The sequence below is a fragment of the Callionymus lyra genome, chromosome 16, assembly GCF_982586985.1.
Source record: "Callionymus lyra chromosome 16, fCalLyr1.hap1.1, whole genome shotgun sequence".
Classification (NCBI taxonomy): domain Eukaryota; kingdom Metazoa; phylum Chordata; class Actinopteri; order Syngnathiformes; family Callionymidae; genus Callionymus; species Callionymus lyra.
This window is the reverse complement of record NC_141833.1, coordinates 9,963,606-9,977,150: the sequence shown is the minus strand read 5'-3', so window position 1 is coordinate 9,977,150 and position 13,545 is coordinate 9,963,606. Positions and strand designations below refer to the sequence as shown.

The window sequence follows — 13,545 nt, the reverse complement described above, 5'->3', positions numbered from 1 at the left end:
GGTGGTGCATGTTCGTGTTTTTGAGTCAAGTTGGTGCATGTGTATGTTTCTGAGTTAAGGTGGTGAATGTGTATGTTTCTGAGTTAAGGTGGTGAATGTGTTAATGAGTCACGGTGGTGCAAGTGTATGTTTATGAGTTAAGGTGGTGCATGTGTTTGTTTCTGAGTTAAGGTGATGCAAGTGTATGTTTCTGAGTTAAGGTGGTGAATGTGTTTATGAGTTAAGGTGATGCAAGTGTATGTTTCTGAGTTAAGGTGGTGAATGTGTATGTTTCTGAGTTAAGGTGGTGCATGTGTATGTTTCTGAGTTAAGGTGGTGCATGTGTATGTTTATGAGTTAAGGTGGTGCATGTGTATGTTTCTGAGTTAAGGTGGTGCATGTGTATGTTTCTAAGTTAAGGTGGTGCATGTGTATGTTTCTGTGTTAAGGTGGTGCATGTGTATGTTTCTGAGTTAAGTTGGTGCATGCGTATGTTTCTGATTTAAGGTGGCGCAAGTATATGTTTCTGAGTTAAGGTTGTGCATGTGTATGTTTATGAGTTAAGGTGGTGAATGTGTTTAGGAGTTAAGGTGGTGCATGTGTATGTTTCTGAGTTAAGGTGGTGCATGTGTATGTTTCTGAGTTAAGGTTGTGAATGTGTTTATGAGTTAAGGTGGTGCATGTGTATGTTTCTGAGTTAAGGTGGTGCATGTGTATGTTTCTGAGTTAAGGTGGTGAATGTGTTTATGAGTAAAGGTGATGCATGTGTATGTTTCTGAGTTAAGGTGGTGAATGTGTTTATGAGTTAAGGTGGTGCATGTGTATGTTTCTGAGTTAAGGTGGTGCATGAGTATGTTTCTGAGTTAAGGTGGTGAATGTGTTTATGAGTTAAGGTGGTGCATGTGTATGTTTCTGAGTTAAGGTGGTGAATGTGTTTCTGAATCAAGGTGGTGCATGTGTATGTTTCTGAGTTAAGGTGGTGAATGTGTTTATGAGTTAAGGTGGTGCATGTGTATGTTTCTGAGTTAAGGTGGTGAATGTGTTTCTGAGTCAAGGTGGTGCATGTGTATGTTTCTGAGTTAAGGTGGTGCATGTGTATGTTTCTGAGTTAAGGTGGTGCATGTGTATGTTTCTGAGTTAAAGTGGTGCATGTGTTTGTTTCTGAGTTAAAGTGGTGGATGTGTTTGTTTCTGAGTTAAAGTGGTGGATGTGTATGTTTCTGAGTTAAAGTGGTGCATGTGTTTGTTTCTGAGTTAAAGTGGTGGATGTGTTTGTTTCTGAGTTAAAGTGGTGCATGTGTTTGTTTCTGAGTTAAAGTGGTGGATGTGTTTGTTTCCGAGTTAAAGTGGTGCATGTGTGTGTTTCTGAGTCAAGGTGGTGCATGTGTATGTTTCTGAGTTAAGGTGGTGCATGTGTATGTTTCTGAGTTAAGGTGGTGCATGTGTATGTTTCTGAGTTAAAGTGGTGCATGTGTTTGTTTCTGAGTTAAAGTGGTGGATGTGTTTGTTTATGAGTTAAAGTGGTGCATGTTTATGTTTCTGAGTCAAAGTGGTGCATGTGTGTGTTTCTGAGTTAAGGTGGTGCATGTGTGTGTTTCTGAGTTAAAGTGGTGCATGTGTATGTTTATGAGTTAAAGTGGTGCATGTGTATGTTTCTGAGTTAAGGTGGTGCATGTGTGTGTTTCTGAGTTAAAGTGGTGCATGTGTATGTTTATGAGTTAAAGTGGTGCATGTTTATATTTCTGAGTTAAAGTGGTGCATGTGTATGTTTCTGAGTTAAGGTGGTGCATGTGTGTGTTTCTGAGTTAAAGTGGTGCATGTGTATGTTTATGAGTTAAAGTGGTGCATGTTTATATTTCTGAGTTAAGGTGGTGCATGTGTATGTTTCTGAGTTAAGGTGGTGCATGTGTGTGTTTCTGAGTAAAAGTGGTGCATGTTTATGTTTCTGAGTTAAAGTGGTGCATGTTTATATTTCTGAGTTAAGGTGGTGCATGTGTATGTTTCTGAGTTAAGGTGGTGCATGTGTGTGTTTCTGAGTAAAAGTGGTGCATGTGTATGTTTCTGTGTTAAAGTGGTGCATGTTTATGTTTCTGAGTTAAAGTGGTGCATGTGTATGTTTCTGAGTTAAAGTGGTGCATGTGTATGTTTCTGAGTTAAAGTGGTGCATGTGTATGTTTCTGAGTTAAAGTGGTGCATGTGTATGTTTCTGAGTTAAAGTGGTGCATGTGTGTGTTTCTGAGTTAAAGTGGTGCATGTGTATGTTTATGAGTTAAAGTGGTGCATGTGTATGTTTCTGAGTTAAAGTGGTGCATGTTTATGTTTCTGAGTTAAAGTGGTGCATGTGTGTGTTTCTGAGTTAAAGTGGTGCATGTGTATGTTTATGAGTTAAAGTGGTGCATGTGTATGTTTATGAGTTAAAGTGGTGCATGTGTTTGTTTCTGAGTTAAAGTGGTGCATGTGTGTGTTTCTGAGTTAAAGTGGTGCATGTTTATATTTCTGAGTTAAAGTGGTGCATGTTTATGTTTCTGAGTTAAAGTGGTGCATGTTTATATTTCTGAGTTAAGGTGGTGCATGTTTATGTTTCTGAGTTAAGGTGGTGCATGTTTATATTTCTGAGTTAAGGTGGTGCATGTTTATATTTCTGAGTTAAAGTGGTGCATGTTTATATTTCTGAGTTAAGGTGGTGCATGTTTATATTTCTGAGTTAAAGTGGTGCATGTTTATATTTCTGAGTTAAGGTGGTGCATGTTTATATTTATGAGTTAAAGTGGTGCATGTTTATATTTCTGAGTTAAAGTGGTGCATTTTTATATTTCTGAGTTAAGGTGGTGCATGTTTATATTTCTGAGTTAAAGTGGTGCATTTTTATATTTCTGAGTTAAGGTGGTGCATGTTTATATTTCTGAGTTAAGGTGGTGCATGTTTATATTTCTGAGTTAAGGTGGTGCATGTTTATATTTCTGAGTTAAAGTGGTGCATGTTTATATTTCTGAGTTAAGGTGGTGCATGTTTATATTTCTGAGTTAAAGTGGTGCATGTTTATATTTCTGAGTTAAGGTGGTGCATGTTTATATTTCTGAGTTAAAGTGGTGCATGTTTATATTTCTGAGTTAAGGTGGTGCATGTTTATGTTTATGAGTTAAAGTGGTGCATGTTTATATTTCTGAGTTAAAGTGGTGCATGTTTATATTTCTGAGTTAAAGTGGTGCATGTTTATATTTCTGAGTTAAGGTGGTGCATGTTTATATTTCTGAGTTAAAGTGGTGCATGTTTATGTTTCTGAGTTAAAGTGGTGCATGTGTATGTTTCTGAGTTAAGGTGGTGCATGTTTATATTTCTGAGTTAAAGTGGTGCATGTTTATGTTTCTGAGTTAAAGTGGTGCATGTTTATGTTTATGAGTTAAGGTGGTGCATGTTTATATTTCTGAGTTAAAGTGGTGCATGTTTATGTTTATGAGTTAAGGTGGTGCATGTTTATATTTCTGAGTTAAAGTGGTGCATGTTTATGTTTATGAGTTAAAGTGGTGCATGTTTATGTTTATGAGTTAAAGTGGTGCATGTTTATGTTTATGAGTTAAAGTGGTGCATGTTTATGTTTATGAGTTAAAGTGGTGCATGTTTATGTTTCTGAGTTAAAGTGGTGCATGTTTATGTTTATGAGTTAAAGTGGTGCATGTTTATATTTCTGAGTTAAGGTGGTGCATGTTTATATTTCTGAGTTAAGGTGGTGCATGTTTATATTTCTGAGTTAAAGTGGTGCATGTTTATGTTTCTGAGTTAAAGTGGTGCATGTTTATGTTTATGAGTTAAAGTGGTGCATGTGTATGTTTCTGAGTTAAGGTGGTGCATGTTTATATTTCTGAGTTAAGGTGGTGCATGTTTATGTTTCTGAGTTAAAGTGGTGCATGTTTATGTTTCTGAGTTAAAGTGGTGCATGTTTATGTTTCTGAGTTAAAGTGGTGCATGTGTATGTTTCTGAGTTAAGGTGGTGCATGTGTATGTTTATGAGTTAAAGTGGTGCATGTGTATGTTTATGAGTTAAAGTGGTGCATGTTTATGTTTATGAGTTAAAGTGGTGCATGTGTATGTTTCTGAGTTAAAGTGGTGCATGTGTATGTTTATGAGTTAAAGTGGTGCATGTGTATGTTTCTGAGTTAAGGTGGTGCATGTGTATGTTTATGAGTTAAGGTGGTGCATGTGTTTGTTTATGAGTTAAAGTGGTGCATGTTTATGTTTCTGAGTTAAGGTGGTGCATGTGTGTGTTTCTGAGTTAAGGTGGTGCATGTGTATGTTTATGAGTTAAAGTGGTGCATGTGTATGTTTCTGAGTTAAGGTGGTGAATGTGTTTATGAGTAAAGGTGATGCATGTGTATGTTTCTGAGTTAAGGTGGTGAATGTGTTTATGAGTTAAGGTGGTGCATGTGTATGTTTCTGAGTTAAGGTGGTGCATGAGTATGTTTCTGAGTTAAGGTGGTGAATGTGTTTATGAGTTAAGGTGGTGCATGTGTATGTTTCTGAGTTAAGGTGGTGAATGTGTTTCTGAATCAAGGTGGTGCATGTGTATGTTTCTGAGTTAAGGTGGTGAATGTGTTTATGAGTTAAGGTGGTGCATGTGTATGTTTCTGAGTTAAGGTGGTGAATGTGTTTCTGAGTCAAGGTGGTGCATGTGTATGTTTCTGAGTTAAGGTGGTGCATGTGTATGTTTCTGAGTTAAGGTGGTGCATGTGTATGTTTCTGAGTTAAAGTGGTGCATGTGTTTGTTTCTGAGTTAAAGTGGTGGATGTGTTTGTTTCTGAGTTAAAGTGGTGGATGTGTATGTTTCTGAGTTAAAGTGGTGCATGTGTTTGTTTCTGAGTTAAAGTGGTGGATGTGTTTGTTTCTGAGTTAAAGTGGTGCATGTGTTTGTTTCTGAGTTAAAGTGGTGGATGTGTTTGTTTCCGAGTTAAAGTGGTGCATGTGTGTGTTTCTGAGTCAAGGTGGTGCATGTGTATGTTTCTGAGTTAAGGTGGTGCATGTGTATGTTTCTGAGTTAAGGTGGTGCATGTGTATGTTTCTGAGTTAAAGTGGTGCATGTGTTTGTTTCTGAGTTAAAGTGGTGGATGTGTTTGTTTATGAGTTAAAGTGGTGCATGTTTATGTTTCTGAGTCAAAGTGGTGCATGTGTGTGTTTCTGAGTTAAGGTGGTGCATGTGTGTGTTTCTGAGTTAAAGTGGTGCATGTGTATGTTTATGAGTTAAAGTGGTGCATGTGTATGTTTCTGAGTTAAGGTGGTGCATGTGTGTGTTTCTGAGTTAAAGTGGTGCATGTGTATGTTTATGAGTTAAAGTGGTGCATGTTTATATTTCTGAGTTAAAGTGGTGCATGTGTATGTTTCTGAGTTAAGGTGGTGCATGTGTGTGTTTCTGAGTTAAAGTGGTGCATGTGTATGTTTATGAGTTAAAGTGGTGCATGTTTATATTTCTGAGTTAAGGTGGTGCATGTGTATGTTTCTGAGTTAAGGTGGTGCATGTGTGTGTTTCTGAGTAAAAGTGGTGCATGTTTATGTTTCTGAGTTAAAGTGGTGCATGTTTATATTTCTGAGTTAAGGTGGTGCATGTGTATGTTTCTGAGTTAAGGTGGTGCATGTGTGTGTTTCTGAGTAAAAGTGGTGCATGTGTATGTTTCTGTGTTAAAGTGGTGCATGTTTATGTTTCTGAGTTAAAGTGGTGCATGTGTATGTTTCTGAGTTAAAGTGGTGCATGTGTATGTTTCTGAGTTAAAGTGGTGCATGTGTATGTTTCTGAGTTAAAGTGGTGCATGTGTATGTTTCTGAGTTAAAGTGGTGCATGTGTGTGTTTCTGAGTTAAAGTGGTGCATGTGTATGTTTATGAGTTAAAGTGGTGCATGTGTATGTTTCTGAGTTAAAGTGGTGCATGTTTATGTTTCTGAGTTAAAGTGGTGCATGTGTGTGTTTCTGAGTTAAAGTGGTGCATGTGTATGTTTATGAGTTAAAGTGGTGCATGTGTATGTTTATGAGTTAAAGTGGTGCATGTGTTTGTTTCTGAGTTAAAGTGGTGCATGTGTGTGTTTCTGAGTTAAAGTGGTGCATGTTTATATTTCTGAGTTAAAGTGGTGCATGTTTATGTTTCTGAGTTAAAGTGGTGCATGTTTATATTTCTGAGTTAAGGTGGTGCATGTTTATGTTTCTGAGTTAAGGTGGTGCATGTTTATATTTCTGAGTTAAGGTGGTGCATGTTTATATTTCTGAGTTAAAGTGGTGCATGTTTATATTTCTGAGTTAAGGTGGTGCATGTTTATATTTCTGAGTTAAAGTGGTGCATGTTTATATTTCTGAGTTAAGGTGGTGCATGTTTATATTTATGAGTTAAAGTGGTGCATGTTTATATTTCTGAGTTAAAGTGGTGCATTTTTATATTTCTGAGTTAAGGTGGTGCATGTTTATATTTCTGAGTTAAAGTGGTGCATTTTTATATTTCTGAGTTAAGGTGGTGCATGTTTATATTTCTGAGTTAAGGTGGTGCATGTTTATATTTCTGAGTTAAGGTGGTGCATGTTTATATTTCTGAGTTAAAGTGGTGCATGTTTATATTTCTGAGTTAAGGTGGTGCATGTTTATATTTCTGAGTTAAAGTGGTGCATGTTTATATTTCTGAGTTAAGGTGGTGCATGTTTATATTTCTGAGTTAAAGTGGTGCATGTTTATATTTCTGAGTTAAGGTGGTGCATGTTTATGTTTATGAGTTAAAGTGGTGCATGTTTATATTTCTGAGTTAAAGTGGTGCATGTTTATATTTCTGAGTTAAAGTGGTGCATGTTTATATTTCTGAGTTAAGGTGGTGCATGTTTATATTTCTGAGTTAAAGTGGTGCATGTTTATGTTTCTGAGTTAAAGTGGTGCATGTGTATGTTTCTGAGTTAAGGTGGTGCATGTTTATATTTCTGAGTTAAAGTGGTGCATGTTTATGTTTCTGAGTTAAAGTGGTGCATGTTTATGTTTATGAGTTAAGGTGGTGCATGTTTATATTTCTGAGTTAAAGTGGTGCATGTTTATGTTTATGAGTTAAGGTGGTGCATGTTTATATTTCTGAGTTAAAGTGGTGCATGTTTATGTTTATGAGTTAAAGTGGTGCATGTTTATGTTTATGAGTTAAAGTGGTGCATGTTTATGTTTATGAGTTAAAGTGGTGCATGTTTATGTTTATGAGTTAAAGTGGTGCATGTTTATGTTTCTGAGTTAAAGTGGTGCATGTTTATGTTTATGAGTTAAAGTGGTGCATGTTTATATTTCTGAGTTAAGGTGGTGCATGTTTATATTTCTGAGTTAAGGTGGTGCATGTTTATATTTCTGAGTTAAAGTGGTGCATGTTTATGTTTCTGAGTTAAAGTGGTGCATGTTTATGTTTATGAGTTAAAGTGGTGCATGTGTATGTTTCTGAGTTAAGGTGGTGCATGTTTATATTTCTGAGTTAAGGTGGTGCATGTTTATGTTTCTGAGTTAAAGTGGTGCATGTTTATGTTTCTGAGTTAAAGTGGTGCATGTTTATGTTTCTGAGTTAAAGTGGTGCATGTGTATGTTTCTGAGTTAAGGTGGTGCATGTGTATGTTTATGAGTTAAAGTGGTGCATGTGTATGTTTATGAGTTAAAGTGGTGCATGTTTATGTTTATGAGTTAAAGTGGTGCATGTGTATGTTTCTGAGTTAAAGTGGTGCATGTGTATGTTTATGAGTTAAAGTGGTGCATGTGTATGTTTCTGAGTTAAGGTGGTGCATGTGTATGTTTATGAGTTAAGGTGGTGCATGTGTTTGTTTATGAGTTAAAGTGGTGCATGTTTATGTTTCTGAGTTAAGGTGGTGCATGTGTGTGTTTCTGAGTTAAAGTGGTGCATGTGTTTGTTTATGAGTTAAAGTGGTGCATGTGTTTGTTTATGAGTTAAAGTGGTGCATGTTTATGTTTCTGAGTTAAGGTGGTGCATGTGTGTGTTTCTGAGTTAAAGTGGTGCATGTGTTTGTTTATGAGTTAAAGTGGTGCATGTTTATGTTTCTGAGTTAAGGTGGTGCATGTGTGTGTTTCTGAGTTAAAGTGGTGCATGTGTTTGTTTATGAGTTAAAGTGGTGCATGTGTTTGTTTATGAGTTAAACTGGTGAATGTGTATGTTTATGAGTTAAAGTGGTGCATGTTTATGTTTCTGAGTTAAGGTGGTGCATGTGTGTGTTTCTGAGTTAAATTGGTGCATGTGTTTGTTTATGAGTTAAAGTGGTGCATGTTTATGTTTCTGAGTTAAGGTGGTGCATGTGTGTGTTTCTGAGTTAAAGTGGTGCATGTGTGTGTTTCTGAGTTAAAGTGGTGCATGTGTTTGTTTATGAGTTAAAGTGGTGCATGTGTTTGTTTATGAGTTAAAGTGGTGCATGTTTATGTTTCTGAGTTAAGGTGGTGCATGTGTGTGTTTCTGAGTTAAAGTGGTGCATGTGTTTGTTTATGAGTTAAAGTGGTGCATGTTTATGTTTCTGAGTTAAGGTGGTGCATGTGTGTGTTTCTGAGTTAAAGTGGTGCATGTGTTTGTTTATGAGTTAAAGTGGTGCATGTTTATGTTTCTGAGTTAAGGTGGTGCATGTGTTTGTTTATGAGTTAAAGTGGTGCATGTTTATGTTTCTGAGTTAAGGTGGTGCATGTGTGTGTTTCTGAGTTAAAGTGGTGAATGTGTTTGTTTATGAGTTAAAGTGGTGGATGTGTATGTTTCTGAGTTAAGGTGGTGCATGTTTATGTTTCTGAGTTAAGGTGGTGCATGTGTGTGTTTCTGAGTTAAAGTGGTGAATGTGTTTGTTTATGAGTTAAAGTGGTGGATGTGTATGTTTCTGAGTTAAGGTGGTGCATGTTTATGTTTCTGAGTTAAGGTGGTGCATGTGTGTGTTTCTGAGTTAAAGTGGTGAATGTGTTTGTTTATGAGTTAAAGTGGTGGATGTGTATGTTTCTGAGTTAAGGTGGTGCATGTTTATGTTTCTGAGTTAAGGTGGTGCATGTGTGTGTTTCTGAGTTAAAGTGGTGCATGTGTTTATTTATGAGTTAAAGTGGTGCATGTTTATGTTTCTGAGTTAAGGTGGTGCATGTGTGTGTTTCTGAGTTAAAGTGGTGCATGTGTTTGTTTATGAGTTAAAGTGGTGCATGTTTATGTTTCTGAGTTAAGGTGGTGCATGTGTGTGTTTCTGAGTTAAAGTGGTGCATGTGTTTGTTTATGAGTTAAAGTGGTGCATGTTTATATTTCTGAGTTAAGGTGGTGGATGTGTTTGTTTATGAGTTAAAGTGGTGCATGTTTATGTTTCTGAGTTAAGGTGGTGCATGTGTGTGTTTCTGAGTTAAAGTGGTGAATGTGTTTGTTTATGAGTTAAAGTGGTGGATGTGTATGTTTCTGAGTTAAGGTGGTGCATGTTTATGTTTCTGAGTTAAGGTGGTGCATGTGTGTGTTTCTGAGTTAAAGTGGTGAATGTGTTTGTTTATGAGTTAAAGTGGTGGATGTGTATGTTTCTGAGTTAAGGTGGTGCATGTTTATGTTTCTGAGTTAAGGTGGTGCATGTGTGTGTTTCTGAGTTAAAGTGGTGAATGTGTTTGTTTATGAGTTAAGGTGGTGCATGTTTATGTTTCTGAGTTAAGGTGGTGCATGTGTGTGTTTCTGAGTTAAAGTGGTGGATGTGTATGTTTCTGAGTTAAGGTGGTGGATGTTTATGTTTCTGAGTTAAGGTGGTGCATGTGTTTGTTTATGAGTTAAAGTGGTGCATGTTTATGTTTCTGAGTTAAGGTGGTGCATGTTTATGTTTATGAGTTAAAGTGGTGCATGTGTGTGTTTCTGAGTTAAGGTGGTGCATGTTTATGTTTCTGAGTTAAAGTGGTGCATGTTTATGTTTCTGAGTTAAGGTGGTGCATGTTTATGTTTCTGAGCTAAGGTGGTGCATGTGTTTGTTTCTGAGTTAAAGTGGTGCATGTTTATGTTTCTGAGTTAAGGTGGTGCATGTGTGTGTTTCTGAGTTAAAGTGGTGAATGTGTTTGTTTATGAGTTAAAGTGGTGGATGTGTGTGTTTCTGAGTTAAAGTGGTGAATGTGTTTGTTTCTGAGTTAAAGTGGTGCATGTGTTTGTTTATGAGTTAAAGTGGTGCATGTTTATGTTTCTGAGTTAAGGTGGTGCATGTTTATGTTTCTGAGTTAAGGTGGTGCATGTTTATGTTTCTGAGTTAAGGTGGTGCATGTGTGTGTTTCTGAGTTAAAGTGGTGAATGTGTTTGTTTCTGAGTTAAAGTGGTGGATGTGTATGTTTCTGAGTTAAAGTGGTGCATGTGTTTGTTTCTGAGTTAAAGTGGTGCATGTGTTTGTTTATGAGTTAAAGTGGTGCATGTTTATGTTTCTGAGTTAAGGTGGTGCATGTTTATGTTTCTGAGTTAAGGTGGTGCATGTGTGTGTTTCTGAGTTAAAGTGGTGCATGTTTATGTTTCTGAGTTAAGGTGGTGCATGTGTGTGTTTCTGAGTTAAAGTGGTGAATGTGTTTGTTTCTGAGTTAAAGTGGTGGATGTTTATGTTTCTGAGTTAAGGTGGTGCATGTGTGTGTTTCTGAGTTAAGGTGGTGCATGTGTGTGTTTCTGAGTTAAAGTGGTGAATGTGTTTGTTTCTGAGTTAAAGTGGTGGATGTTTATGTTTCTGAGTTAAGGTGGTGCATGTGTGTGTTTCTGAGTTAAAGTGGTGAATGTGTTTGTTTATGAGTTAAGGTGGTGAATGTGTTTGTTTATGAGTTAAAGTGGTGCATGTTTATGTTTCTGAGTTAAGGTGGTGCATGTGTGTGTTTCTGAGTTAAAGTGGTGAATGTGTTTGTTTCTGAGTTAAAGTGGTGAATGTGTTTGTTTATGAGTTAAAGTGGTGCATGTTTATGTTTCTGAGTTAAGGTGGTGCATGTGTGTGTTTCCGAGTTAAAGTGGTGAATGTGTGTGTTTATGAGTTGGGTTCTGTGTGTCTCATAAGTCTTTGTGTTGGGTTAGTGTGTCTTTTTGCGTGTTTGGTGGTGTTGGGGTGGTATGCGTGCCTTTGTGTTATTCTCCTTGGGTGGCATAAGTATGTGTGAGTCTGTCTCGGAGTGATACGCATTTGTTTCTATTCCTCTGTTCGACTGGTGTGTGTTACTCTGTGTTGATGTGTGTCGATGGTTTCTTATCATACATTTGTCTGATCTCTGCTGCCTTTAACGTGTTTGCGTTCTCAGTCGTGTAAACACACACTAGTATCCACGCAGACCTGCCAAACTGCACGAAGGTGTGAGATCACCCTTCATCCACAGCAATCCTACCACCGACGCCCGCGTGCACGAGTCATCGCAGGGCAGGACGAGCTGGACCGGGTCAGTCTGACCCCACACCTCGTCGTTACAATGGCAGCAGGAATAACCCAGTGGGGGTGGGGGGTGAGGAGGGGGGAGGAAGGGGGGAGACTCGGAGGTATTTGGAAGATAAACACATGTTCCTCCACATCAACTTTAGTGTAGGACTCCTGTGTGTGTGTGTGTGTGTGTGTGTGTGTGTGTGTGTGTGTGTCGTACCTCCTTGTCGATCCTCAGCAGCTTCTTCACCGCCACCTCCTTGTCCTGAGAGACCCAGAGGGCCCGGTACACGCTCCCGAAGCTGCCGCCGCCACAGTTCTCGTAGTAGAGCAGGTCCTCATGCTTGATCTGCACAAACGACCAGCCGGGGGACGACATGGCATACTGACTCAAGCAGAGAGACACATGCACGCTCACACACACACACTCACACACACCGTCTCTCTCGAGCCTTCACAATAAAAGTCCGTCCAGAGACGTATAATCCCACATGAGTCCAGGAGGAGCGGCGCCCCGAAGCTTCCTGTCACCGGGGTCTGGATGCGGGTTCTGGAGAAGAAAGTGCTGGAAGGAGAGGGAGGGGAGAGTTGTGAGTCAAAGTCCAGCTGTCAACACAACACAAGGTGGTGTGTCGCCGAGTAGTGGTGAACCCGTGGAAGTGCAGGCGACCAGCGCCAGGTTCAAATATGGTCAGTGGCATCCAAGGCATTCCTTCTTCCTGGATAAGTGAGGCTATATAAAGCCGTGCACACGCACACACACACACACATGGGCGCACACACACACACACACACACACACACACACACACACACACACACACACACACACACACACACACACACACACACACACACACACACACACACACACACACACACACACACACACACACACACACACACACACACACGCACACACGCACACACGCGCGCATCTGGCCTGTCGCGCGTCTCAGGCCACAAATCTCTGAGCGACAAGTCACGTTACTTAAGTGCGTCTCACACACGTTAGCATGTTAGTGGAGCCATGACATCAGCAACTAGACTTCTGTGTATCAGGTTGTGTGTGACATCATTGTGAGTCAGTCAACATCCCAGCACTGTGCATGTGTGTTTATTTATATAGATATGAATAAATCTTTGTATGAATATTAAAAGTCTTGAATAATAATCCAAATAAAAAATATATTTAATCAGATAATATTTTTAAACCTGAATTCACCTGTTGCTGAGTTAATGTTGTGCAGTTTTTATGCATCAATACTTTATTTATTCTTGTCCTTGTTTTAATTATTATTATTTATTATTGTTTTATTGCTTTATATATATATAGCTGACAAATTACAACAATCCAGATGCAAAATTGTTATTACTGTTCTGTGTTTGTTATTATATTTATATATATATATATATATATATATATATATATATAAGTGCTAACTGAATTAATTAATCAATTAATGACAATGTTTGAAGATTGTATTTATGTGGCCCTCTATAGTGTAAACCAATGTACTTTTTTTTTGTATTTTCTTTCCCAGTTTATTTAAACAACTAATGCATTTTTACAATATATATTATGAATAAATGTATATCGTATTTACATGTTGTGCCTAAATCTTCGTATGTATATGAAAAAGCTTGAACAATAATCCAAATTAAAGATATTTAATACAATATTTTTATAACCCAAATTCACTTGTGGTTGAATTAATTTTTTACAGTTTTTGGCTTTTGGCAGCTTTATTTTTATTTCTTAAATTTTGAACTTTTATCCATATTTAGGGTCACTCGTAGCACCGGGGTTGTAGCGTGTAAACACATTTTAGTGAGAATAAGGCTTGTAAAGCCACTATTTAAAAAAATTAATTCTTCCAAAATTCCACAACAGAATGAGTGTACATAATGAAAAACATGTGTATTACAGTAACATTTGTGTGTAAGTTTAAAGGGAACACATTATGACAAGAGTGACCTGACAGAAATTGAAGTGTAATTATTTTAATATTAGTAAAGCAATATTAAAAATAACAATGAAAGTAATTATAAGTTGACTTCCCGTGTAAAGACAAATTTATCCATATTTTAGTTGTGAAGCAGATACACGGAGATCTACGGATGTTAAGAAGAGAGTGATTTTAATCAAAGAATTAAAAAAAGATAAATAATTCAGTTGATATGTAAAGTTAACATGGTTCTCTGCACAGCTCCATCCTC

At 37.7% G+C, this 13,545-nt stretch overlaps 1 protein-coding gene across 1 annotated transcript in view; it reads right to left on the bottom strand.

Moving 5' to 3' along the window:
• The window catches only part of map3k20b (mitogen-activated protein kinase kinase kinase 20b), a 31,662-nt gene extending 19,823 nt beyond the window's left edge, over positions 1-11,839 (bottom strand). The window contains exon 1 of the mRNA XM_087811508.1: positions 11,547-11,839. Coding sequence (XP_087667634.1) covers positions 11,547-11,705 — 159 coding nt within the window. The 5' untranslated portion in view covers positions 11,706-11,839. The remainder of the gene's footprint in view (positions 1-11,546) is intronic.
• Between the last annotated feature and the right edge of the window lie 1,706 nt (positions 11,840-13,545).